The sequence below is a fragment of the Carcharodon carcharias genome, chromosome 5 (genome assembly GCF_017639515.1).
Source record: "Carcharodon carcharias isolate sCarCar2 chromosome 5, sCarCar2.pri, whole genome shotgun sequence".
Lineage (NCBI taxonomy): Eukaryota > Metazoa > Chordata > Chondrichthyes > Lamniformes > Lamnidae > Carcharodon > Carcharodon carcharias.
In genome coordinates, this window is record NC_054471.1 from 71,039,889 (window position 1) to 71,066,348 (window position 26,460).

At 43.2% G+C, this 26,460-nt stretch overlaps 1 protein-coding gene across 6 annotated transcripts in view; it reads right to left on the reverse strand.

Moving 5' to 3' along the window:
• Nucleotides 1-26,460, reverse strand: part of ahi1 (Abelson helper integration site 1) — a 284,978-nt gene that overhangs the window by 155,298 nt on the left and 103,220 nt on the right. For all 6 annotated transcript variants that reach the window (XR_005943129.1, XM_041188744.1, XM_041188742.1 and 3 more), the window contains one exon: nucleotides 22,710-22,850. Coding sequence is in view for 5 of the 6 variants with exons in the window: in XM_041188744.1 (XP_041044678.1) it covers nucleotides 22,710-22,850 (141 nt within the window). In the remaining variant the exon portion in view is untranslated. The remainder of the gene's footprint in view (nucleotides 1-22,709; nucleotides 22,851-26,460) is intronic.

Sequence of the window (26,460 nt, forward strand, 5' to 3'; positions counted from 1 at the left end):
AGCCTCCATTTCCTCTCTGAAGCCCTTGAACATGTTGTTCCCAAATCTGTGCCCCTCCAATCAGCTTACTGCCCCATTATAGAAATGACTCTCACCAATGTCAGAAATGACATCCCAGCTGATTAAGAAAAGTAAACTGTCTCTCCTTGTCCTATCTGTAGCTTTTGATATGTTGATTATGAAATTCTGCTCCAATATCTTTCAAGTGTCATTTGGCTGGGGGGGGGGTGGGGGGAGACGGACTTTACTTACCTGATTCTACTCTTATCTTATGCAAATCACCTGCAATGGCTTCTCATCTTGCTCCTGCACCATTATCACTGGTGTCTCCCAAGGGTCTATCCTTGGTCCCCTCCTTTTTCTCATCTAGATGCTTCCTCTTAGCAACATCAGTCAAAATTATGCTATCAGTTTCCACATATGCGCTGATGATAGCCAGATCTGCCTCTCTTGACCCCTTCCAGACTGCTTATCCAACATCTAATATTGGTTGAACAGGAGTTTCCTCCAATTCAATACTGAAAAAACAGAAGCCACTGACTTCAGTCCACGCCACAAGCTCTCTTCCCTTACCACAGAATCCATCCCTCTCCCTACCAAATGTCTGAAGCTGACAGATACTGTCTGCAACCTTGGTGCCATAGTTGACTTCTTGATGAGCTTTCTACCACATATCTACAGCAGCTCTAAGGCCACCTATACCTACCTTTGGAATATCGCCTGCCTTGGGGCTTTTCGAAGCTTATTCGATGCTGAAGCCCTCATCCATGCCTTTGTTATCTCTAGGCTTAACGATTCCAATACAATCCTGGCCAGCTTCCCAGGTTCGATCATTGGCAAACTTTGGGTCATTAAAAACTCTGCTGTCCGTGTACTAACTCATACCAAGTCCTGCTCACCCACCTCCCTGCACTCACTGTCCTACATGGAGCTGTTGCTTGACTGGGAGCCAATTTTAAAATTCTCATCCATATTTTCAAATCACTCCATGAACTTGTTTGTCCCTCCCTATTTCTGTAATCTCCTTCAGCCCTACAGCCCCTTAGACCTTTGTGCTCTGCCAATTCTGGCAACTTGTGCATCCTGATTTCAATCACTCCATCATTGGTGGCTGTGTCTTTTGTTCCCTAAGCTCTGGAATTCCTTCCGTAAATCTGTCCACCTCTCTTCCCTCTTTAAAATCTCTCTCTTTAACCAAGCTTTTGGCCTTTAAGCTTATACCCCATTATGGGGCTCGGTGCCAAATTTTGTTCATAACTCTCCTGTAAAGTGCTATGGGATGCTTTATTACATTATCAGTGTTATTTAAATGCAAGTTGCTGTTGCAGTAAAATATTGTCCCAACATGGTCTCTTGTTATTCCTACTTTTATGTCAATTTAAACCACATTCTAATTTCTGCAGCAACTTGATACAACTGAGTGGCTTGCTAGACCATTTCAGAGGGCAATTAAGAGTCAATCACATTGCTTATGGTCTGGAGTCACATGTAAGCCAGACCAGGTATGGATGGTAGATTTCTTTCCCTGAAGGACATTAGTGAACCAGATGGATAATTTGGTAGCTTCATGTCATCTAGTTTTTTTATACCAGATTTATTAATTAATTGAATTTAAATTCCACCAGCTGCTGCAGTGGGATTTGAACATGTGTTGCTAGATTACTAGACCAGTAATATTAGGTCTTCACTGCCATTCCCAATAACTCATCAACTTCCTCAGAGCTAAAACTCTCCAAAAACTTAACTGGAGCAGTGATATACAAGAGAAAGTCTGAGGCTGGGAATTCTGCAGCAAGTAACTCACTTCCTGATACCACAACGCCTGTTCACCATCTACAAGGCACAAGTCAAGAATGTGATGGAATATTCTTCACTTGGCTGGATGAGTGCAACTCTAACAGCACTCAAGAAGCTCAACGCCATCTAAGATAAAGGAGCCTGCTTGACTGCCGCCCCATCTCTCCAGACTATCAGTGGTGGAGGAAACCCTCACTCCCTCCATCACTGATGCTCAGTGGCAACAGTGTGCACCCATACACAAGATGCACTGCAGAAACACGCCAAGGCATATTTGATAGCACAATCCAAACCCCAACCTCTACCACCTAGAATGACAAGGGCAGGTGTATGGGAACACCACCATCTTCAAGTTGTCTCCAGCCCACACAGCAACCTGACTTGGAACCATAATCGCTTTAAATTCACAGGCACTGGATCAAAATCCTGGAACTTCATCCCTAACAACACTGTGGGTGTACCTAGACAAAATGGACTGCCACTCGCCACCACCTTCTCAAGGGCATTTCGGGATGGGTAACAAATGCTGGCCTGGTCAGGGATAATCACATCTCAGGAAAGAAAAAAAAAAGTTTAATTGGTGGATGGGGAAATATTCCTCTTTGAGCAAGGTGCTTAATTCTCTATTTTTCTACGATATATTTGTGACAATCAATTCATTTTCATGCAGCTGCGACCATGCACGAGGAAGTCTGCTGCAGTTAAGTTTAAAATAATCCAGATTGCACCTGCGTTTATGTGTATGCATCAAAAAGAGCTGAACTGTATAATTTTGAACAATCTGACAATGTTTTTTACTGTCTAGTAAATGGATTGGTAACACTAAAAACAGACTGCTGAATCTCCCTTGATTATGAAATACAACATTAAACACAAATCTGATCAAATACTTTTGTTATAGATGGGTTAAATCAACTTCTGTTACAAGAAAATAAACTTTCAACATTTTGAAAAATTGTTTGGTTGAAACTGTTTGGAATTTTTTCCCTATTCCACTGGGGAAATTCTTTTTCCAGACAGCAGTCCTTCCAATGTAGCCTCTGGAATTTCCCAAACCCAATTCTACTGCATCATAGGGGAGAATTCTCCCCCCGTCAGGAGGGTTGTGCAGGGGCGCCAATCAGCTGAGCACTCACTGTGCGGGCCAGGGAGGGGGGGTGGGTGGGTGAGTCCCTGAGTTGGGGCCTGAGCTCTTTTGCGCATGCATGCGAAAGAGCACAGAGATCTCCCAGAGGTGCCTCAAGGAGATTAGGTTAAGTTTTAAAAATCTAAATGAAGAAAAGAAAAAATTTTAAGACAGGTCCTCTCATGTGACAATGTCCCAGGAACTGGAACATGTCAATGAATTTCTATCCAATTTTTAAAACACTTCATGAAACCTCATCCTGCCCGTGAATGAGGTTCCATGAAAAATGCGAAGGCCGCCTGGGCTCTTCGCCTGCCCGCCGACCTTAAGGTTGGATGGGCAGCTCAGTTTATTAGTTTTTAAATGGACTTAATAGGCCTTTAACAATTCAGCGGGTGCGCAGCCAATTTGGCTGCATGCCCGACGAACTGAAAATCTAAGTGGCATCACGCCGCGTCATTTTACGCCTCAGTGAGTGGGCCCCGCCCCCCCAAGCTGAAAATTCTGGCCATAGATTCACTTTCAGGTAAGTGCTCATCCATTCATTGCTCAGCAGATTGAGCAAAATTATAAAATGCACAAGACAGGCTTTGCGTTCCATCAAATCTATGCCAGTATTTATCTCTGCAAAGACCAACTAGTCCAACCCAATTCTCCTGTTTACTTCCCATGCTTTTCAATACTTCTCTTTGTCAGGCAAATATCTTCCTTTTAAAAATGTAGTTACGGACTCTGTTTTTGAAATAGGGGAGGCAGTGGCGCAGTGGTATTGTCACTGCACTAGTATTCCAGAGACCCAGGGTAATATTCTGGGGAGCTGGGTTCGAAGCCCACCATGGCAGATGGTGAAATTTGAATCCAATAAAAATCTGGAATTAAGAGTCTGATGATGACCATTGCCAATTGTTGTAAAAACCTATCTAGTTCACTAATATCCTCAGGAAATCTGCCAACCTCACCTGGTCTGGCCTATATGTGACTCTTAAAAGCCCTCTGAACAAGGGCATTTAGGGATGGGAAATAAATGCTGGCCTAGCCAACGACACCCACATCCCATGAACAAATATATTTTAAAAAATTTCCATCTTCAGTAATTGGGTAAAAAAAACAAGTTCAATGGTGAAGCCAATAACCATAAAACTTTAAACTGTAAAGTCATAAAGCTAGTAAAATATTAAAAACACAATGAGAGAAAGCATACTGGCTACTGGAATGAGCAGTAGGCCAAGAAGGAGCTTTGTATTTGGATGTGGATGTTCAATCAAAGAATGAAGACTGTAGCTCTGTGATCTATATTTCTTCCTCATTCGTTCATCCCCTATGTATAGTCACAAGTACGCTAGTACAAAACATTGCCAGCTGGCATGAATGAGAGCTAGCTTTGGTCTTCTTTATGTTTATGTTCTTTATGTTTAGTGTGAGAAATTTACGCCTTATCCAGGACCGAATATCAGAGAAGTAAGCTGACAATACTGGGTTGGAGGCTGAGGGTGGGATATTACGAATGTTATCAGAGGGGTAAATCTGGTATCATCAGCTTACATGTCGAACTGGACACCATGGAACTGGACACCATGGTTTTGCATGATGCTGCCATGGGGCAGCACGAGTTAAGGAAGAGGAGCAGACCAAGGATAGGAAGGTTTTATCAGTCCTTTTCTATTTTCAGATACAGGGGCGAGGTATAGCACATATAGAACAAGCCACAAGACGAGTATCTTGTCTTACTTTGAACCACAAAAGACATCTTGGACCCAATTTAACTGCGTAAGTGAATGGGTTGAGTGAATTAAAATTGGGCCTTTAGATGTGTTATGCTCCTCTCTTTGCTCCAAGATATCAGGGTGGGGAGAAGTCTTACTTTGTATTTTTTAGCCTTTTTATTTAAAGAGGTCCGTCTACAGTGATAACTAAGAAAACCAGAACTCCTGCTCCACGTCTGAAAAACTTGCAAACTCTGCTGCAAAATACAGCTAAGGATTTCAAATACAGAAAATTCAATTTTGAGTAAATTAAATAATTGAGAATTATGTATTTTGTGTTACTAGGTATATAATTATAATAATGACAAACTAACACTTATATTCTTAGAAACGTGGTCACAACCAATGTTTCCATATGACAACCCGGAAGGTGCCTTGGAGACCACTCACAAGTTGCTCCATTGGAAATAACATGCATGTGTGGCTGTGCAAAGACTTAAAAGATAGCACACTTTGAAATAAACAAGCAGCAAACAGCAAAAAAAAATTAGAAGGAACAGTGTTCACGACTGCTATCCCTATTCAGATACATTAGTTTGAATAAAACACCATGGGGAATATATTAATCTCCAAAACAACTGGATTTAGGTTGGGTGGCCTGTAAAAGTGTAAAAAATCTGAAATCCATTCACAACTATCCTTTTTCAGTTTTAACAGGGGCATGAGCAGGGGCATTTCCAGCAGGCAAACTGATAATTTAAATATTATGAGGCTACATGCCCCGAATTAACCACCATTTTAAACCTAACCCAGTCTGGCTGCATTTCCCAAGCCTCAGGAAACCCACTGACTAAAGAGAGGTGAGGACTTTTGGATCCAGGAGAAAGTACTTTTCCATTCAGCTTCTGGATCCAGATTCTCTGCTTCACCTATACCACACAATGGCACACCTGGACCTTTCCAATCTTCCCTCAGCAACCTTTCAACTCTCATCCTGAGATCTTCCATCTCTCCCCCATCAAATTCCTGAGGCCTCTGATCGACTCCTCCCCTATTCACGAGGTCTCCGGTCTCCTTCACCCAGGAGGCCTCTGATCCCCTCTCCTTCAACAAGACTCCAATCTCCCCACCCTCCATCACCACTGACCCTTCAGATCTGCCAAGGGCCTTCTACTCCGACTACCACCGTTTCCCACACCACATCGCCCGAAGTCCTTCCGCTCTTCCCTCAATACAGACTTCTGATTTCCTCAGACCTCCGATCCCTCGCTCCCTCTTTTCTCCATCCCACTGTGGCATGGTGCTGATGGCCAACCCACTCAATAGCTAACCAGTCACTCAACCTGGATGGTGGCAGTCAGAAAACAGACAGAACATGTTAATCAAACTCCGCTGCTATATTTGGCAGGACCTGAGGGAAACCTTTTCTTCTCCGGTTCCCAACCTCAAAATAACTGATCAACAGGTTAACAGTCTGGTTAAAACTTTACTTGAAGGTTAAGAGTCACTGCCATCTGTTTAAGTAATCTGTCTTTCCTACAAATCACCTGTGTGCCAACAGCAACATATGCTTACATCACGCTTTTAATGTAGATGGCCAAGGTGCTTCCCAGAGACATAAGAAAAAATAGACAGCAAGCCTAAGGATAATATATTAGGAGGGGTGACCAAAGGTTTGGTGAAAAAGGTCAGTTTTAAGGAAGAAGAAAAAGAGAAAAGGGGGGGAGTTCAAAGAGAAAGAATGAGAGGGGAAAACATAAGAACCAGGCTTAGGAGAATGGAAAGATGAGGCAAAAGAGATGGAAGTGTGAGGGAAGGGGAAAGATAGGGTAATGAAGGATTTGACATCACACATTTTGGTTCATGGTCATTTTGAATTTATGCTGTAGGGTCTTGCATTTTTATATAATCACTCACTGGTTTTGAAATGCGTGAATGCACATATCCATCCTACTTCAAAAGATTGACAAACTTGGCCTACATTACATGTTCAATGGTGCAGTGGGGCTTGAACCTACATTGCCTGAATCCATCTACCAGTCATGTTGAAAATATATCAATACTACTCCATCAAGTGGTAGCTTTACAGATATACTTGAGATCAATAGCTTTGAGGTGTATGTAACTGGCAATCTGACTAGGGAAACATTCCTAGAAGTGATCTGAGGATAGGTGATTTAAAAAATACATTTATTAACTAACTATTTGGAAATGGCCAACCCTTTGGCTATATTATGCTCAACAATTTATAGTGAAATAGATCTAATGCTTACAACAATTCAAGATAGGGTTGCAATCCCTGATTGGATCTAATCCTTAAATTTGGCCACATGACATTTACTTTAGTTTACAAATATGCATCTGCATAAGCATATCAGAGAATCTTACAGAGGATCTTGGTTATTTTGCCCATCATGTCTGTGCTGGGTCTTTGAAAGAGCTATCCAATTAGTGACACTTCTCCACTCTCAAAATTTCCAATTTTCTATTGAAATTTGCTATTAAGTACGTTTCCACCACCCCTTCAGGCAGCGCAATCCCCAGATCATAACAACTCACTAAGTAAAAAAGAAAAACTAGGGACAGAATTTTGCCCTCTTTGGGCAGGCACGGTGGGCAGGCCCAGGAGGGGTCACGAAGCCGACCACTGCCTGCGATCAGGCCCCGACCGCGATTTCACAATTAAGGGCCAGCCAGCGTGAAATGCTGCTGCAGTGCTGCCAGAGTGAAGGCGGGAGGAGCACGAGCGCTAAAGTTTGTGCATGCATGCGGGTGCACGCAATAAAACCTCCCTGAGGCACAGAGCTGCCTCATGGAGCTGAAGATTTTGAACCATAAAAATAAAGATATTTAAAATCATGAAAACATGTCCCCTCATGTGACTCTATCACATAAGCAGGGACATGTTAAATAGGAGTATAAAAAATTAATTTTCTTTCAAGAGTCACTGGTTGAAACTTCATCCCGCTCGTGGATGGGGTTTCGCCAAAAATGCAAAAGCCGCTTGGTTTTCGCCCGCCCGTCAACCGAACGGTTGGATAGGCAGCGAAAGATTCTACTCAATTAATTGATTAAGGGCCTTAATAGGCCACTTAATAACTAGCAGGCATGCTGCTGACTCCCGCACACGCCCACCGATTGAAATATCGCGCAAGTGCTCGCCCGACATCATTGCGCATCATTTTACGTTTGTTTGGGTCAGGCGCATGCCTGCCCAACGAGAGAAAAATTCTGCCTTAAGTATTTTCTCAGCATTAATACTTTACTGCTTCATGGGATACAGGCATTGCTGGCAAGGCCAGCATGCATTGTCCATCCCTAAATGCCCTCGAGAAGCAGATGGTGAACTGCCTTCTGGAACCACTGCAGTCTTTGTGGCTTAGTTACACCCAAGAGATGCTAAGAAGGGAGTTCAAGGATTTTAATCCAACAACAGGGTGGAAGGAACAGCAATATTGTTCCAAGTCAGGATAGTGTGCGACTTGGATTGGAACTTGTAGGTGATGGTGTTCCCTTGCACCTGCTACCTTCGTCCTTCCAGGAGGTAGAATTGAGTGTGTTTTGTAAGGTGCTGCTGAAGGTGCCTCAGCAAGTTGCTGGAACCTGGAACGCATCTTGTAGGTGGTATGCACTGTTACTGCTCTGCACCAGCGGTGGAGGAAATGATTATTTAAGGTGTGGATGGGGCGGCAATCAAGTGGGCTGCTTTGTCCTGGTTGGTGTCAAGCTTCTTGCGTTGACAGCTGCACTCAGCCATGCGATGGGGAGTATTCCATCACACTCCTTACTTATACCTTGTCAACGGTGGACAGGCTTTGGGCAGACAGGAGGTGAATCATTCGCTGCAGAATTCCCAGCCCCTGATCTGCAGCAAATAACCCCAAACTGATGAAAGAAAAGCAGAAAAAATTGGAACCACTTCTGAGAACTTTGGATGTCTACATACACAAAACAGTAATTTTTGTACTGTCCAGGCACAAACCATCTAGTTTTCTTCCAAGTCTTTAAGAGCAGCACCCAAGAATCAATCATTTATTCTGGGATAAAAACAGAAAATGCTGGAAAATTTCAGCAGGTCTGGCAGCATCGGTGGAGAAAGAAGCAGAGTTAATGTTTCGAGTCTGTATGATGACTCTTCAGAGCTAAAGAGAAGTAGAAATGTGATGAATTTTATACTGTTTAAGAGGGGGTGGAACAGGTGGAGCAAATAGGTCAGGGGTAGATGGGAGCTCAGGGGAGATTGACAAAGAAGTCATGGACACAAGACAAAGGGAGTGTTAATGGTAGTGGTAAAGACTAAAGAATGTATTGATTGTGGAATAAAGGTAAGATGGCATAAAGATAAGATAGCAGAATGCTAATAGCAGAACATGGATCAGCGCTCTGTGAAAGCACAACACAAACAAGTGATAATGGCCCTGGGGGCAGAGTTGGGGAAAAAGAATTAAAAAAGAATAAAAAATAAAAACAATTAAAAAAATAAAAAATTGATGAGATGTTGAAATGGCAAACTTCAGAAAGTTCTAGCACAAAGCGGGCACCCAGTATGTGTTTAGTCTTCCCAATGTAGAGGAGACTGCATTAGGAACAGCGAATACAGGAGACCAAATTGAAGGAGGTGCAAGCAAAGTGTTGCTTCACCCAAAGTAATGTTTGAGCCCTTGGATGGTGAGGAGGGAGGAGATAAAGGGGCAGGTGTTGCACCTTCTGTGATTGCATGAAAAGGAGACATAGGAGTGTTGGGGGTGATGGAGGAGTGCACCAGGTGCCGGGTGGGGGGGGAGGTAAAGGGAAGATGTGTTTGGTGGTGGCATCGTGCAGGATTTGGTGGAAATGGCAGAGGATGATCCTTTGCATGTGGAGGCTGGAGGGGTGAAAAGTGAGGACGAGGAGGAACCTATCATGGCTCTGGGCGGGAGGGGTAGGGGCGAGGGCAGAGTTGTGGGAGATGAGTAGAACATGGCTGTGGCCCTGTCAGCCACAGTGGGGTAACCCTTGGTTAGGGAAAAAGGAAGTGATGCCAGAAGCGCCGTTTTGAAAGGTAGCATCATCTGAACAGATGCGACTGAGCGAAGAAACTGAGAGAATGGGATGGAATCCTTCGAGGAAGCAGGGTGTGAGGAGCCATATTCAAGGGTAGCTGTGGGAGTTGCTGGGCTTCTAATGAATATTGGTAGACAGTCTATTACTACAAATGGAGACAGAGGTCAAGGAAGAGGAGGGAAGTGTCAGAGATGGGCCATGTGAATGTGAGAGGTGGAAATTGGAAGCAAAATTAATTAAGCTTTCCAAGTCCAGATGAGAGCATGAAGTGTCACTGATACAGTCATCAATATATCAAAAAAAGTTGTGTGAGGGGGCCCCGAGGAGGACTAGAACAAGGAATGGTTGGCAGGACCCTCAACTATGTCCAACCCATCAATGCACCTTTGCCCTCACCCCATCCCCTCCCTCCGAGAACAATGATAGGGTCCACCTTGCCCACACTTTTCACCCCACCAGCCTCCGTATCCAAAGGATCATCCTCTGACATCTCCACCAACTCCAACGTGATGCCACCACCGAACACATCTTCCCCAAATCCCACCCCACCCCCTGCTCCACCCTCAGCATTCTGTAGGCACCGTTCCCTCTGTGACATCCTGGTCCGCTCCTCAATCAGCTCCAATTACTAATCCCGTTCCCAAGGTACCTTCCCATGCAATCACAGAAGGTGCAACACCTGCCCCTTTGCCTCCTCCCTCCTTACCGTCCAAGGCCCCAAACACTCCTTTCAGGTGAAGCAACACTTGCACCTCTTTCAATTTGGTTTACCGTATTCACTACTCCCAATGTGGTCTCCTCTACGTTGGGGAGATTAAACTTAGACCGGGTGATCACTTTGCTCAGTCCTCAAGAATGAACTTGACCTTCCTGTCGCTTGCCATTTCAACACACCACCTTTCTCTCATACTCATGTGTCCATCCTTGGCCTGCTGCAATGTTCTAGCGAAGCCCAGCTTAAACTGGAGTAAAAGTACCTCATCTTCCGATTAGGCACTTCACAGCCTTCTGGGTTTAACATTGAGTTCAATAGCTTCAGACCATAACTCTCTCCTCTATCTTTATCCCTTTTTTAATCCAATTTTTATTTATTTATTCATTTTTAATTTTTTAAGCCTCTATTCTTTTATCCTTTTTCCCCAACCACCCTCCTTCACACCCCAAAGGCCATCTGTCACTTGTTTTTATGTTGTGCTTTCAGAGAGCACTAACTCTTGATCTGCTATTAACAATCTGCTATCTTACCTTTATGCCACTATCAGCACCTTCTTTAGTCTACCATTAACACTCCCTTTCTCTTGGGTCCATGACATCTTCATCAAATCTCTCCTGAGCTCCCACCTATCCCTGGTCTTATACTTTGCTCCACCAGTTCGATCCCCTCTCAAATAGTATAAAATCCATCACATTTCTGTTTCTCTTTAGCTCTGAAGAGTCGTCATACAGACCCGAAACTTTAACTCTGTTCCTTTCTCCACAGATGCTGTTAGACCTCCTGAGGTTTTCTAGCATTTTCTGTTTTTATTTCAGATTTCCAGCATCCACAGTATCTATCCTAGGATATTGCTGGGCAATTGAGGAGGTTTGGCAGCCCTAACTCAACATAATGTTTCTGAGTACAACAAAATACGCAGCTTCTAGAAGGATATTCTGAAATCACGGCTCTAGGGTTGGTTAACCCCCCAGAGGACCCCTACATCTCCCTAGTTATGCAAGGTGGGGCACAACACTGCATGAACAGGATACATAATACTCCTAGAAGCACTTCCTACTTCTGCTCAATCCACCACCTGAACTATAAGTCTGTTTCTATGCAGAACTGAAACCTGGGCGCTCTCAGCAGCTGCAGGAATCAAACTTTGCCATCTTTGTAGACAGAATAGCCATTATGATTAGCTAATGATTAGTCACCACAAACTCCTGTTCTGAAAAGGCTCCATTTTTCAAAGCTGTGCATCAAGGGAAGCCAGCAAAAAGTGTGCGAGGTTCTGGGGGAATACATGTTATTAAGTACAGAATTTTTAAAAAATTAAGCTGGTGTCAATGCTTGTAAGCTGCATCCCTGTTTATACCCTGAAAAAGTTGTGATAGGCCACCTTCTTGAACCAATTATATAACCACTGAGTGGTTTACTGCCCTCTCCTGTTGTTTACATATCAGCCAGGCCAAGTTGAAGGATGACTCGTTGAAGAGACATGCGACTTGAAACGTTAACTGTGTTCCTCTCCACAGATGCTGCCAGACCTGCTGAGTTTTTCCAGGTATTTTTGTTTTTGTTTTGAAGAATGGGGTTCCCTTCTCTGAAGGACATTGGCGAGCCATTTGTCTTTTTGCAACTATCCAGTAGCTTACATGGTCAGTTTTTTCTGGTGTCAGACCACACATCGCCATATTTATTGAATTCATTTTCAGTGTATGATATCCTACAGAACTGTTTATGTTTAAAACAAAAAAATTACAAATTGGGTCTCCTGTCCCATAACAGTCACCCCATCCATCCCTTACTTCCTAATTCATTCTGGCTCATCTGATTAGTCTTCCATTTCTTCTTCTCTGTATGACTGTATCAAATGGCCATCAGTGAAAATAAGGAACTTAAGCCTCAACATTTAAACCAGAGACTCTGGGTAATTGTGCTCAAATCATCTCAAGAACCTAATAGCACAAAAGAGCGCATTAAAAGGACTAGACTGTTCAGTTTGCTAAGCTTGCCATTTGGTCAGCCTTAAGGTTTTAGAATTTTTTTATTCTCAAATGCATGCTGTTTTCCATACCCACTGACTTATCGTAGTCAGCTCAGTTAATTCTACACCTGTGGTGCATCAAACCCAAATTTTCTTTTGTTCTATGCTGCCTACTCATTTAAGTGGATGGGACCTTCACGTCTCTCTGCGCAGCTACTCACGTGCTGTAACTTAAAAGGTTCAATTTGTGCTTGACCTGCACTGGAACTTCCAGACTACTGCAGTTTAGAGCAAACACTGTTGTGGTACCAAGTAGTATATTTCACGTTTGCATGTTCTGTTATGTTCATATTTACTGCATTACCTTTTAAATGGCTTACTTCTTAGTTCAAATTTTATTCATCCTCTCAAGAGTTCCCTATCTACCCTGTTATTAAACTTCTTTATTTTAAATATCTTAATAAAGTCACCTCAACTCAAAGTGTTCCACAGGGAACACACGAGCAACATGTCCTGTGCAAATAAGAGATAATAAAGACAAAATATAAAGGCAAAATTAATTACTTTGATATAAATAAGATACAACTCCTAGACAGGTTTAAATTATTCAAAATTTGTCAGTCCAAGCGAGTCACTAGACAAGTGATATGCCAGTGGAAATAGGAAAAATTGAAACATTTTCAAAAAGGGTGACAAAACCAACACAAGCAACAACAGATCATTAGTGCCAGGCAACGACCATCTCCAACTAGAGATAAACTAACCATCTCCTTGACGATCCAAACATTACCATCGCTGAATCCTCCACTACCAATATTCTGGGGGTGGCGGGGGGTCGGAGGGGGTGCAGGGGAGGTTGCCATTGACCAGAAACTTATCTATACTAACCATATAAATACTGTGGCTGGAAGAGCAGGTCACAGGCTGAGAATTCTGTGGCAAGTAACTCACTTCCTGATTTCTCAAAGTCAGATCACCAACTACACAGCACAAGTCAGGAGTGTAATGGAACAGTCTCCACTTGTCTGGATCAGTGCAGCTCCAACAACACTTAAGCAGCAGCTTGCTTGACTGGCACCCCATCCATCACCTTAAATCTTCACTTACTCCAACACCAATATACAGCAGCACCAGAGTGTACCATATACAAAATGCATTGCAGTAACTCGCCAAGGTTCCTCTGACAGCACCTTTCAAACCAATGAATTCACCACTCAGAGATAAGGGCAACAGGCACATGGGAACACCACCTTCGGAAAATTCCCCTCTAAGTCACACAGCATCTTGACTTAGAATTATATTGCTGTTCCTTCACTGTCATTGGGTCAACATCCTGGAACTCCCTTCCTAACAGCACTGTGGGTGTACCTACGCCACTTGGACTGCAGCGGTTCAAGGAAACAGCTCACCACTACTTTCTCAAGGGAAATTTTGGATAGACAACAAATTCTGGCTATGTCAATGACTCTTACATCCCAAGAATGGATGAATAATGGATGTGATTATCAGGAATAAATGAGGATTATCAATGACACGGTAATTCTTGGAAATAGATAAAAAAAAAACTATCTTAAGGGTAGAAGAAAGGTGCTTCGTAGAGTAGCCATGTCAGGATCGGGGAATGGGAGGCCAGGGGAGGGGATGGGTGAAGTAGTAGGGAGTGGGAAGAGAGTTCCGAATAAGGTTCCCAGGGATTAACACTGAGATGGCTTCTGTTTCTAATTTGTATCAAAGACTTGGTTAAGAAACAAAGTGGACAAATTTGCAACAGGATAGTTAAGTTATAGGAATTAAAACAGAAAGACATGCACGTGAGCAAATGAACAGCACTTAATTTAATGTTAACAAGTGTAAATTATTTTGCGTAGTCAGGAAAATGGGACACACCCAAACTGCATGAATGATGTTGAAATAATAAAGGAAGAAATTGGAAAAGACTTAGGAGACTCAACATTCAACACAGCCAACTACTGCAGAAAAAATGCCAAACTGTTTGTTTATTATTCTTTCACGGGATGTGGGCTTCGCTGGCTGGGCCAACATTTATTGCTTATCCCTATTTGCCCTCGAGAAGGTGGTGGTGAGCTGCCTTCTTGAGCCACTGCAACCCATTTTCATGTAGGTACACTCACAGTGTTGTGTGGGAGAGAGTTCCAGGATTCTGACCCAGCGACAGTGAACCGCTGCATAACCAAAACAGTAGAATGCATGTTTGAAGAAATCATCAAGCCACACAGTGCAATGATCAGACAACACCTTGAGTACTGTGGTCAGCTCTTGGTTGCCAGGAAACAATGGAATTTTTAAAGTTCTGGAGGTAGTGCAGAGAAGTGGTCCAAGAGTGAATCCTAACTTCAGACAACTGAGTTATGATGAAAGACTACAGAAGCTTGATCTTTCAGTCCAGAAAGGAAGAGTCTAAGGTGATCTTAAAGAGGTATACAAAATAGTTATGGGACGGAAAATGTAAATGAAGATGATTAATTGAAATTGAATTGTGAAGGGCAATAAGGGAGCATAGGTTCAAGCAAATAAAAATCAGGGGAGAAAGGGAGTGAAGAGCTTAAAATAATCACTGTCACTAGAGTAGAAGTACTAGGCAAACTAATGGGACTGAAGGTTGACAAGTCCCCTGGACCCGATGGTCTGCATCCTAGGGTCTTAAAGGATGTGGCCGCAGAGATAGTGAATGCATTGGCTGTAATCTTCCGAAATTCCCTAGATCCTGGAAAGATCCCAGTGAATTGGACAGCCATAAATGTAACAGCTCTATTCAAAAAGGGAGGGAGGCACAAAGCAGGAAGCTATAGGCCAGTTAGCCTAACATCTATCACTGGGAAAATGCTAGAATCCATTATTAAGAAATTAGTAGCAGGACATTTAGGAAATCATAATACAATCAAGCAGAATCAACATAGTTTTATGAAATGGAAATGATGTTTGACAAATTTATTAGAGTTCTTTGAGGATGTGACAAGCAAGATGGACAACAGGGAACCAAGAGATTTGGATTTCCAAAAGGCATTCAATAAGTTGCAGAAAAAGTTACTGCACAAGGTAAGAACATGTGGTGTTGGGGCAACATATTCACGTGGACAGAGGGATTGGCCAACTAACAAAAAAAAGAGTTGGGCTAAGTGCATAATTTTCTGATTGGCAAACTATAACTAGTGGGATGCACAGGGATCAGTGCTGATATTTCAATTATTTACAGTCTGTATTTATGACTTGGATGAAGGGACCAAATTGTAGCCAAATTTGCTGATGATACAATGAGAGGCAGAGAAGCAAGTTGTGATGAGAATGCAGAGAGTCTGCAAAGGGATATAGATGGATTAAGTGAGTGGGCAAATATTTGCCAGATGGAATATAATATGAAAAAATGAGGTTATCCGTCTCGGTATGAAGAGTAGTAAAGCAAAATATTATTTAAATGGAGACCAACTACAAAATGTTACAGTACTGAGGATCATGTACATGAATCACAAAAAGTTATCATGTAGGTACAGCAAGTAATTAGAAAGGCAAATGGAAGGATTGCTTTCATTGCAAGGGGTTGAAGTATAAAAGTAGGGAAGTCTTGTTACAACTGTACAGGGCATTGGTAAGACTGCATCTAGAGTACTGTGTACAGTTTTTGTCTCCTTATTTAAGGAAGGGTGTTATTTGCAGTTCACAGAAGGTTCACTAGGTTTAGTCCTGGGATGACGGGGCTGCCTTATGAGAAAAGGTTGTGCGCTTCAGACCTATACTTACTGAAGTTTAGAAAAATGAGAGATGATCTTATTGAAACATAAGATGCTGAAGAGGCTTGACAGGATAGATGCTGAGAGGATGTTTCTCATTGTAGAGGAATCTAGGTCTGGTGGAATTATTTCAGAATAAGGGGTCCCCCATTTAAGATGGAAGTGAGGAGGAATGTCTGCTCAGGTCGTGAACCTTTGGAATTCTCTATCCCAGAGAGTGATGGAAGCTGAGTCATTGAACATATTCAAGCTGAGATAGATAAATTTTTGAACTATAGGGGAGTCAAGGGATATGGGGAACAGGCAAGCCAGCGGAGCTGAGGCCAGGATCAGGCTAGCAATAGGTTTACTGAATGGTGGAACGGGCTCCAGGAACTTACTACTGTTCTTATTTATTATGTTTGCATGCAGCAAATTTTGTGAGCAGTCTTAGAAGGGAAGTCACTGCATGGAGTAGAATATTTACCACCTAATACTAATTGCTTTCAAATATAGTATAGCAGCTATTTCTCAGAGTAAAGTAACAATAGGGCATGGTAGTCTAATGTTTATGGTACCAGAGTATAAATTCAGAGGTCATTAATTCAAAACACAAACAGCAAATTTTGAAACTGGTTTTAAAAAATTGTAACTCGTGGACTAATATCAGAAAATTACAATGGAAGCTGCAGGATTGTTGGAAAGTCCAAACTAGCTCACTAATTTGCTTCAGGAAAGGGAACCTCTCATCTGTTACTCCAGTCCACACTATGTCATAACTTTTAAAGTCCTCAGGGTTAACAAGGAATGGGTAATATATGCTGCATTACCAGTGTTTCCCACATCTCAAGAACAAAAAGAAGTGAAGTTCAACCTCAGACGCAGCTGCTACTCCACAATTTAACATTTCCTTTTCAAAAACAGTGAACTTTGTCATGGGAAATTGAGAATTCTGAATGTATCCACACTCATTTCACAAGGGAGCATTAGTTATTGGAGTGAAAACCTTCATTTTATCAGTATGGATTGAATTCACACAGTCTGCAGAAGTGAAAGGGCAGTGCTAACCCCACTGCACCACTTAAAGCTTTATTTAGGAGAACAAAGTTTCCACTAAAATGCATAGTATTCTTCCTCCACCCACACGCATACACAGCTTGCCTATTCCCATTTGATTTTTTTTTCCAATCAGCTAAATGACGTACTGACATATATAACAGAAACTGATTTCATTTCCACAGCTGAATCATATTCAAATATGAAATTTATGGGTTGACCTACATTACATTGGTCCTGGAGCTAAACAATGCAAGTCATTCTTACCTAGGAGTTGAGTTTTGAAACTCTAGCTTAATCTTGTGGCCAACTTTATTCTGGTTAATTTATTCAGCAATTCTTTAGCAAAACTCTAAGAGCTTCCACTGGAATCCAAGAGCATACAACTTGTGGTCTTGGAATTGATTAAGAACAATCCTACACAGAATCGCTGCACAATTCAAACAATACTAATTATGAGAAAACTTAAAAATAGGCTAAAAAGAAATGACCATAAGTTTATACAACTAGATCATCCCAATGTGTTCAGGCATGCCATATTTGTAAAGTAGCTCTGACTAAAAGCAAAACACTGCAGTTGCTAGAAATCTGAATTAAAAACAGAAAATGCTGGAAAATCTCAGCAGGTCTGGCAGCATCTGTGGAAAGAGAAACAGGGTTAATGTTTCGAGTTCATATGATTCTTCTTCAGAGCTAAAGAGAGGTAGAAAAGTGACGGATTTTATACTGTTTAAGAGGGGGTGGAGCAAAATAGAAGGTCTGGGATAGGTGGGGGCTCAGGAGAGATTTGATAAAGATGTCATGGCCACAAGACAAAGGGAATGTTAAAGACTAAAGGAGGTGCTGATAGTGGCATAAAGGTAAGAAGGCAGAACATTAATAGCAGAACAAGGGTCAACACTCCATGAAAACACAACATAAAAACAAGTGACAGATGGCCCTTGAAGGGGAGGGTGGGTGGGGGGGGGGCGGGGGGGGGTGGCGGTGGCTGGGGAAACAAAGTGGACTAAAAAAGGGGGATCAAGATGGGGGAGACAGTTTATGGTCTGAAGCTGTTGAACTCAATGTTAAGTCCAGGAGCTGTAAAGTGCCTAATTGCAAGATGAGGTGCTGTTACTTTAGTTTAAGTTGGGCTTCACTGGAACACTGCAGCAGGCCAAGGATGGACATGTGGGCATGGGAGCAATGTGGTGTGTTGAAATGGCAAGCAATAGGAAGCTTGAGATCATGCTTGTGGGCTGAGAGAAAGTGTTCCACAAAGTGGTCACCCAGTCTGCATTTAGTCTCCACAATGTAGAGACAGCATTGAGAACAATGAATACTGTGGACCAAATTGAAGGAGGTGCAAGTGAAGAGCTGCTTCATCTGAAAAGAGTGTTTGGGCCCTTGGACGGTGAGGAAGGAGGCAGGCGTTGCCACCTTTTGTGATTGCATGATGAGGTGGCGTGGGAATGGGATGAGAAGCTTGGGGCAATGGAAGCGTGGACCAGGGTGTCACAGAGGGAACTGTCCCTATGGAATGCTGACAGGGGATGGGGGGGCAGGAGTGAGAGGATGATGTGTTTGGTGGTGGCATCATGCTGGAGTTGGTGGAAATGGTGGAGGCTGGTGAGGTGAAAACTGAGGGCAAGGGGGACCTTAACATGGTTCTAGAAAGGAAGGGAAGGGGTGAGGACAGAGGTGTGGGATGTGGCTAGGACATGGTTGGGGGCCCTGTGAACCCAATAGGGTACTTTGAGGGGGGGGGTGGAAATCCCTCAGTTAAGGAAAGGGGAGGTGATGGCATAGTGGTATTGTCACTGGACCAGCAGGGTAATGCTCTGGAGGCCTGGGTTGGAATGCCAGCATGGCAGATGGTAGAATTTGAATTCAATTAAAATCTGGAATAAAAAGTCTAATGATGGCCCGTGACCATTAAACCATTGTCAATTGCTGTAAAAACACATCTGGTTCACTAATGTTCTTTAGGAAAAGAAATCTGATGCTCTTACCTGGTCTGGCCTACATGTGACTTCAGATCCACAGCAACGTGGTTGACTCTGAAAAGCCACTCAGTTGTATCAAACTGCTACAAAGTCAATAAAATGAATGAAACCAGATGGACCATCTGGCATCGAGCTAAGCACCAGAAACGACAATGGCAAACTCAGCCCTGTCTACCCTGCAAAGTCCTCCATACTAACATCTGGGAGTTAGTGCCAAAATTGGGAGAGCTGTCTCACAGACTAGTCAAGCAACAGCCTGACATAGTCATCCTCACGGAATCATGTCGAATAGATAATGTCCCAGATGCCACCACCATCACCACTCCTGGGTAAGTCCTATCACACCGGCAGGACAGACGCAGCAGAGGTGGCAGCACATGGTATACAGTCAGGAAGGAGTTGCTCTGGAAGTCCTCAACATTAACTCCAGACCCATGAAGCCTCATGACATCAGGTCAACCGTGGGCAAGGAAACCTCCCGCTGATTACCATGTATCATCCTCCCTGATGAATCACTGCTCCTCCATGTTGAACAACACTTGGAGAAAGCACTGAGGGTCGTAAGGGCGCAGAACGTACTCTGGGTGGGAGACTTCAATGTCCATCACCAAGTGTGGCTCGGTATCACCACAACTGACCAAGCTGGCCGCATCCTAAAGGCCATGGCTGCTAGACGGGGTCTGCAGCAGGTGTTGAGGGAAACAAGAGGGAAAAATATACTTCACTTCATCCTCACCAACCTGCCTGCCGCAGATGTAACTGTTCACGACAATATCGGTAGGAGTGACCACCACACAGTCTTTGTGGAGACAAAGTTCCCCCTTCTGATTGAGGATACTTCCATCGTGTTGTGTGGCAGAACCACCATGCTAAATGGGATAGATTTTGAAGATCTATAAGTTGAAGACTGGGCATCTATAAGGCGCTGTGGGCCATCAGCAGCAGCAGAATTCTACTCGAACACAATCTGTAACCTTGACACGGCATATCTCGCACTCTACCATTACCATCAAACCAGGGGATCAACCTGGGTTCAATGAAGAGTGCAGGAGGGAATGCCAGGAGCAGCAGCAAGCATACCTAAAAATGAGGTGTCAACCTGTTGCAGCTATAACACGACTACTTGCATGTCAAACAGCATAAGCAGCAAGCGATAGACAGAGTGAAGTGATCCCACAACCAATGGGTCAGATCTAAGCTCTGCAGTCCTACCACATCCAGATCTTGAATGGTGGTGGACAATTGAACAACTCACTTGAGGAGGAGGCTCCACATACATCCCCATCCTCAGTGATGGGGGAGCCCAGCACATCAATGCAAAAGATAAGCCTCAAGCATTTGCTACAATCTTCAGCCAGAAATGCCGAGTGGATGGTCCATCTTGGCCTCCTCCGGAGGTCCCCAGCATCACAGATGCCAATCTTTAGCCAATTCGATTTACTCCACGTGATGTCAAGAAACAACTGCAGACTACAAAGGCTATCAGCCCTGACAATATTCCAGCAGGAGTACAGAAGACTTGTGCTTCAGAACTTGCCATGCCCCTAGCCAAGCTATTCCAGTATAGCTACAATGCTGGCATCTACCCGGCTATGTGGAAAATTGCCCAGGTATGTCCTGTACATAAAAAGCAGGACAAATCCAACCTGGCCAATTACTGCCCCATCAGTCTACTCTCGATCATCAGTAAAGTAATGGAAGGGGTCATCAACAGTCCTATTAAGCTGCACATGCTTAGCAATAACCCACACACTGAAGCCCAATTTGGGTTCCGCCAGGGCCACTCAGCTCCTGGCATTTTATAGCCTTGGTTCAAACATGGACTAAACAGCTGAACTGCCGAGGTGAGGTGAGAGTGACTGCCCATCAAGGCCGCATTTGACCGAGTATGGCATCAAGGAGCCCTAGCAAAACTGGAATCGATGGGAACCAGGGGAAAAATTTTCGCTGGTTGGAGTCATACTAGCGCAAAGGAAGATGGTTGTGGTGGTAGGAGGTCAGTCAACTCAGCTCCAGGATATCACTGCAGGGGTTCCTCAGTTAGTGTCCTCGGCCCAACCATCTTCAGCTGCTTCATCAATGACTTCCTTCTATCATAAGGCCAAAAGTGGGGATGTTCACTGACGATTGCACAATGTTCAGCACCATTCGCGACTCCTCAGATACTGAAGCAGTCCATGTCCAAATGCAGCAAGATCAGGACAATATCCAGGCTTGGGCTTACAAGTGGCAAGTAACATTCATGCCACACAAGTATCAGGCAATGACCACCTCCAACACGAGAGAATCTAACCATCGCCCCATGACGTTCAATGGCATTACAATCACTGAATCCTCCACTATCAACATCCTGGGGTCTTACCACTGACCACAAACTGAACTGGACTAGCCAGGTAAACATTGTGGCTACAAGAGTAGGTCAGGGGCTAGGGATCCTGTGATAAGTAACTCACCTCCTGTCTCCCCAGAGCCTGTCCACCATCTACAATGCACAAGTCAGGAGTTTGATGGAATACTCTCCACTTGCCTGAATGAGTGCAGCTCCCACAACACTCAAGAAGCATGACACCGTCTAGGACAAAGCAGCCAGCCTGACTGGCACCACATCCACAAACATCCACTCTCTCCACCACCAACGCACAGTAGCAGCAGTGTGCACCATCTACAAAATGCACTGCAGGAATTCACCAAGGCTCCTTCAACAGCACCTTCCAAACCCACGACCACTACCATCTAGAAGGATGAGGGCAACAGACACATTGGAACACCACCACCTGGAAGTTCCCCTCCAAGTCATTCACCATCCAGACTTGGAAATATATTGCCGTTCCTTCACTGTTGCTGGGTCAAAATCCTGGAACTCCCTTCCTAACAGCACTGTGGGTGTACTTACACCACATGAACTGCAGCGTTTCAAGAAGGCAGCTCACCACCACCTTCTCAAGGGCAACTATGGATGGGCAATAAATGCTGGCACAGCCAGCAAAGCCCACATCCGTGAATGAATTTAAAAAAAAAAGGAAAAAGGGAGACATGTCCGAAGTGCTGTTTTAGAAGGTAGAATCATTGAAAAAGATGCGACGGAGGCAGAGGAACTGGGGGAATGGGATGGTGTCCTTACAGCAAGCAGGGTCTGAGGAGCTGTAGACAAGCTAGCCTGTGGGAGTCAGTGGGCTTGTAATGAAAATTGGTAGACTGTCTATCAGCAGAAGTGAAGAGAGATGGACCATGTGAAGGTGAGAAAGAGGTGGAAATTGGAAAGAAAAAAAAAACAAAATTTTTTCCCAGATCCAGACGAGTATGAAGCGGCACCAATACAGTCATCGATGTACTGGAAAAAGAGTTGTGGGAGGGGCCCTGAGTAGGACTAGAACAAGGAATATTCCACATACCCCACCAAGATAAAAAACAGGCATAACTGCAGCCCATGCGGGTACCCACGGCCACAGATGGGTTTTTCCAGCTTTTAGTTTTTTTTTTGTAAAGTAGCTACTTTTTGTACATTATTGAGCACCATGCAAATAGAACACTGGAGTAGAGACTTTAATTAATAATGGTCCTTCCAGATAGTATTTTAATAAGAAACTCACCTTTCTGATCATACACAAAGACAAGTATAGGTTGGTTCGGTCCAAAGGCACAAAAAGCCACCATGTGTTCATGAGGATGAAAGGCTACACCACGGACGGCTGATGTGTAATTAAGATCAGAATACATTGCGACTTGGTCACCTACCAAAAGGGAGGAAAAGAAGGCAAGGACTGAAATTATGGTCAATACTGATAGCTAAAAACAATAAACTGAATAATGATCTTAAGTGATCTTCAAAGACAACAAAACATATAACTAATAACTGAGCCTTAAATCTGATTATTTTAATCAAATAGAGCTAGAAGAGCTTGAAGGGGCAAATTAAATTTTAAATGCCATATCGTTTCTGAAAAATAGTTCCAAAGTGACCACATTTAAAAGCCAGAAATGAAAACATGTGAATCTTCATCTATTATTTCCTTGTACTCAGTTACTGAACAATATATTACCCAAAAAATAAAAGGAACCAAAGTTCAAAACCTTGTTGTGTCTTAATTCGATGCCTGGGTCATAGCTCAGTGGTCCACCCAGCTTTATTATTGATATTTGCAGTAGTTTCATACAACCTAGTGGCTTGCAAAGGTCACTTCAGTGGGCAGTTAGTAGTCAGCTACATTGATGTCAGTCTGGAGGCCAGACCATATTAGGGATACAGCAACAGTGTGGTTATGTTACTGGTCTGGTAATCAAGAGGCCCGAACTAATTATCTAGTGACATGAGTTTAAATCCCATCGCAGCAACTGGTGAATTTAAGTTCAATTAATTAAAGTCTGGAATAAATGTTAGTGTCAGTAATGGTGACCGGCTTGTTGTAAAATTCCACCTGGTTTACTACTGTTCTATGGTAAAGAAATCTGCCATTCTTTCCTGGTCTAGCCTATGTGCGACTCTCAGATCCACAACAATGTGGTTGCAGTTTGAGAATCTGAATTCAAACAGTCGTTTGGTAGCACAGAACTTGAGTACTGTGGGGAAAAAAAGAGACATGTCAAAGCTTTTCAACTTGCACTCATCAGGACACATCGCAAAGATACCAATATAAGGGGAAAACAACAATTTATACTGTATGTGAAGAGTGTGCTGCTTGGTTGGCAAGTAGATTCTGATTGGTAGAGGCGTTGTGATGGAGAATGTGCCAGTGATGGTGACTGACAGTTAACTGCCAAACATCATTTGAAATGAATAATCAGGATCAAGCTGCCTCACTTAAATTTTAAACAATGCTTGGCAGTTAACTGTCATTCACCATTACTGGTGCATTCTCTATGGCAACATCTCTAACAATCAGAATTGACTTGCCAACTAATCAGCACTCCCTTCACATGGTATAAATTGTTGTTTTTCCTTATATTGCTTGCGAAGTGCAAGATGAAAAGCTTCGACATGTCTCTTTTTTCAGCAATTTGAATTCAATTAAAATAAATTAATCCATCTGGAATTGAGTTCCTTTCAGTAAAGCCATCACAAAGCTATTGGATTTTGATAAAACCCAACTGGTTCACTTCTGCCTTTTTTGGGGAAGGATATCTGCTGTCCTTACCCATGTTTTTTACTTATTCATAGGATGTTGGCATCACTAATAAGACCACATTTATTGACTGTCCTTAATTGTCCTTGAAAAGGTGGTGGTGAGCCGCATCTTGAATACAACCAAGTGGCTTGCTAGGCTATTTCAGGAGGCAGTTAAGAGTCAACTACGTTGCTGTGGATCTGAGAACCCCATTTAGGCCTGAGGGGAAAAATGACAGATTTCCCACATCAAATTTACAGCACAAAAACAGGTCACTTAGATCAACAGATATTGGGCTTGTGATATCCAGTAGCATACACACACTAATGGAAAATGAGCAGGGCTCGCATAGAAAAGTGGGAAGCCCAATTACATTCAGTTTCTGCATTGACGTGTAAGCAGTAGAACTTCTGTCTGTCCAACATAACGTGCACAACAGTCTAGGGATGGAGTCTTTCTTAGCCAGGGCTTCTCAGTTCTGGCCATGGATGAAACCCAGTGTAGTCATGGCAATCAGAACATCAAGTGAAGAAAGGTGTATCTGCCTGCACAAGGAAAATCAACTGTGGAGTACTCTTCTGGCAAATTCATACTGTAAGTATTACTCCCATGGTCTCTTGAACATTGGTAATGTAGGATAGGTGCACCAAGGCTTCCAGGAAAAGGAGAAGTTGTGGGTCAATACAGCCATCATGGTTGATGTGGTAGTCTACACTTCTGATGTCTGTCTACCTTTTCTTTCCACCGCATATCCAGGCTACTAGTATCTACTTCACTCTGCCAGTTCCAGGCCTCTCCCCTCTTCTGAATACCTGCTGCTTTTTTTCTCTCATTATTGCCTCCTCACACCATATCTGGCCTGTTGAATGTTTTATTTAATAAAAATGGAATGGCTTATTTATTAAATGTAAACCCATGGCCTGGATGTTATCCCCTAAATAGCATAGACATCCCTAGTGAGTCTCTGATTCATTGTAAGCATGCTACAGTATATATTCAATCATTTCCAGGTGGGAGAATGAGACAGTAACCATTATCAGTTTCAATTTCTCTGAATTAAGCTCTTAGCGTGCCTCATGATCTAAGTTCCCAAAATTCTAACACTTCCTCAATTCTTTCATAGTATAAAATTATCTATTTTGGGTTATGATCTATTTCGCTCTTTGATTGACGGTAGCATTCTGCATGTGTCGTGGGTGGTATGGTAGGAACCATTTTGAAGATGTGCCTCCACTTGCCTGGATCAATGAGGCTCCAACAACACTCGAGAAATTCAAAATCATTCAGGACAAAGCAGCATGCTTGATTGGAACCCCATCCACCACCTTCAACCTTCACTCCCTCCACCACCAACGCACAGTGGCAGCAAAGTGTACTATATACAAATTGCACTGCAGCTCACCACGACTCCTTTGGCAGCAGCTTCCAAACAATGTAATCTATCACCTTGAAGGACAAGGGCAGCAGATGCATGGGAACATAAAAACCTGCAAGTTCCACTCCAAGCCACTCACCATCCTGATTTGGAAATATATCGCCATTCCATCACTAGCAATGGGTCAAATCCTGGAATCCCTCCCTAACACACTGTTGGTATGCCTACGCCACATGGTCTGCAGCAGATCAAGGCGACAGCTGACCACTGGCTTCTCAAAGGCAATAAGGGATGGGCAATACAAATGCTGGCCGAGCCAGCGATACCCACATTCCATGACAGAATATAAAAAGAACAGGAAATGCTGGAAAAACACAGCAGGTCTGGCAGCATCTGTGGAAAGAGAAACAGAGTTAATGTTTCGAGTCCATATGGCTCTTCTTCAAAGCTAGAGAAATTTTAAAAATGTTGTCTTCTAAAAGGAGATGATCTAAAGATGGTGCCCTTCTGTATAAACAACACCCTTTCACTCAATCTTTTTCATGTCTAATCCTTTAATTCCAGGGAAAGCACCATGAAACCCAAAGTACAAGGGCACAAAAAGCTTGAAATATTGTTAAAGGAATCCAGTTCAATAAGTCAGAAACAAAATACTGCAGATGTTGGAAATCTGAGTTAGAAACAGAAAAACAGAGGTCTGATAAAAGGTCACAGATCTGAAACACGAGGTGAGATTTTCTCATCCTACCTGTGGCGGAGAATTCCGTGGGAGGCAACAAGTCGTAAATCTGCCAGCATAAACACAGTTTGCAATTCTCCCAAGGGCAGATTTATGGTGGGTTGGTTATCCCGTCGACTAATGGC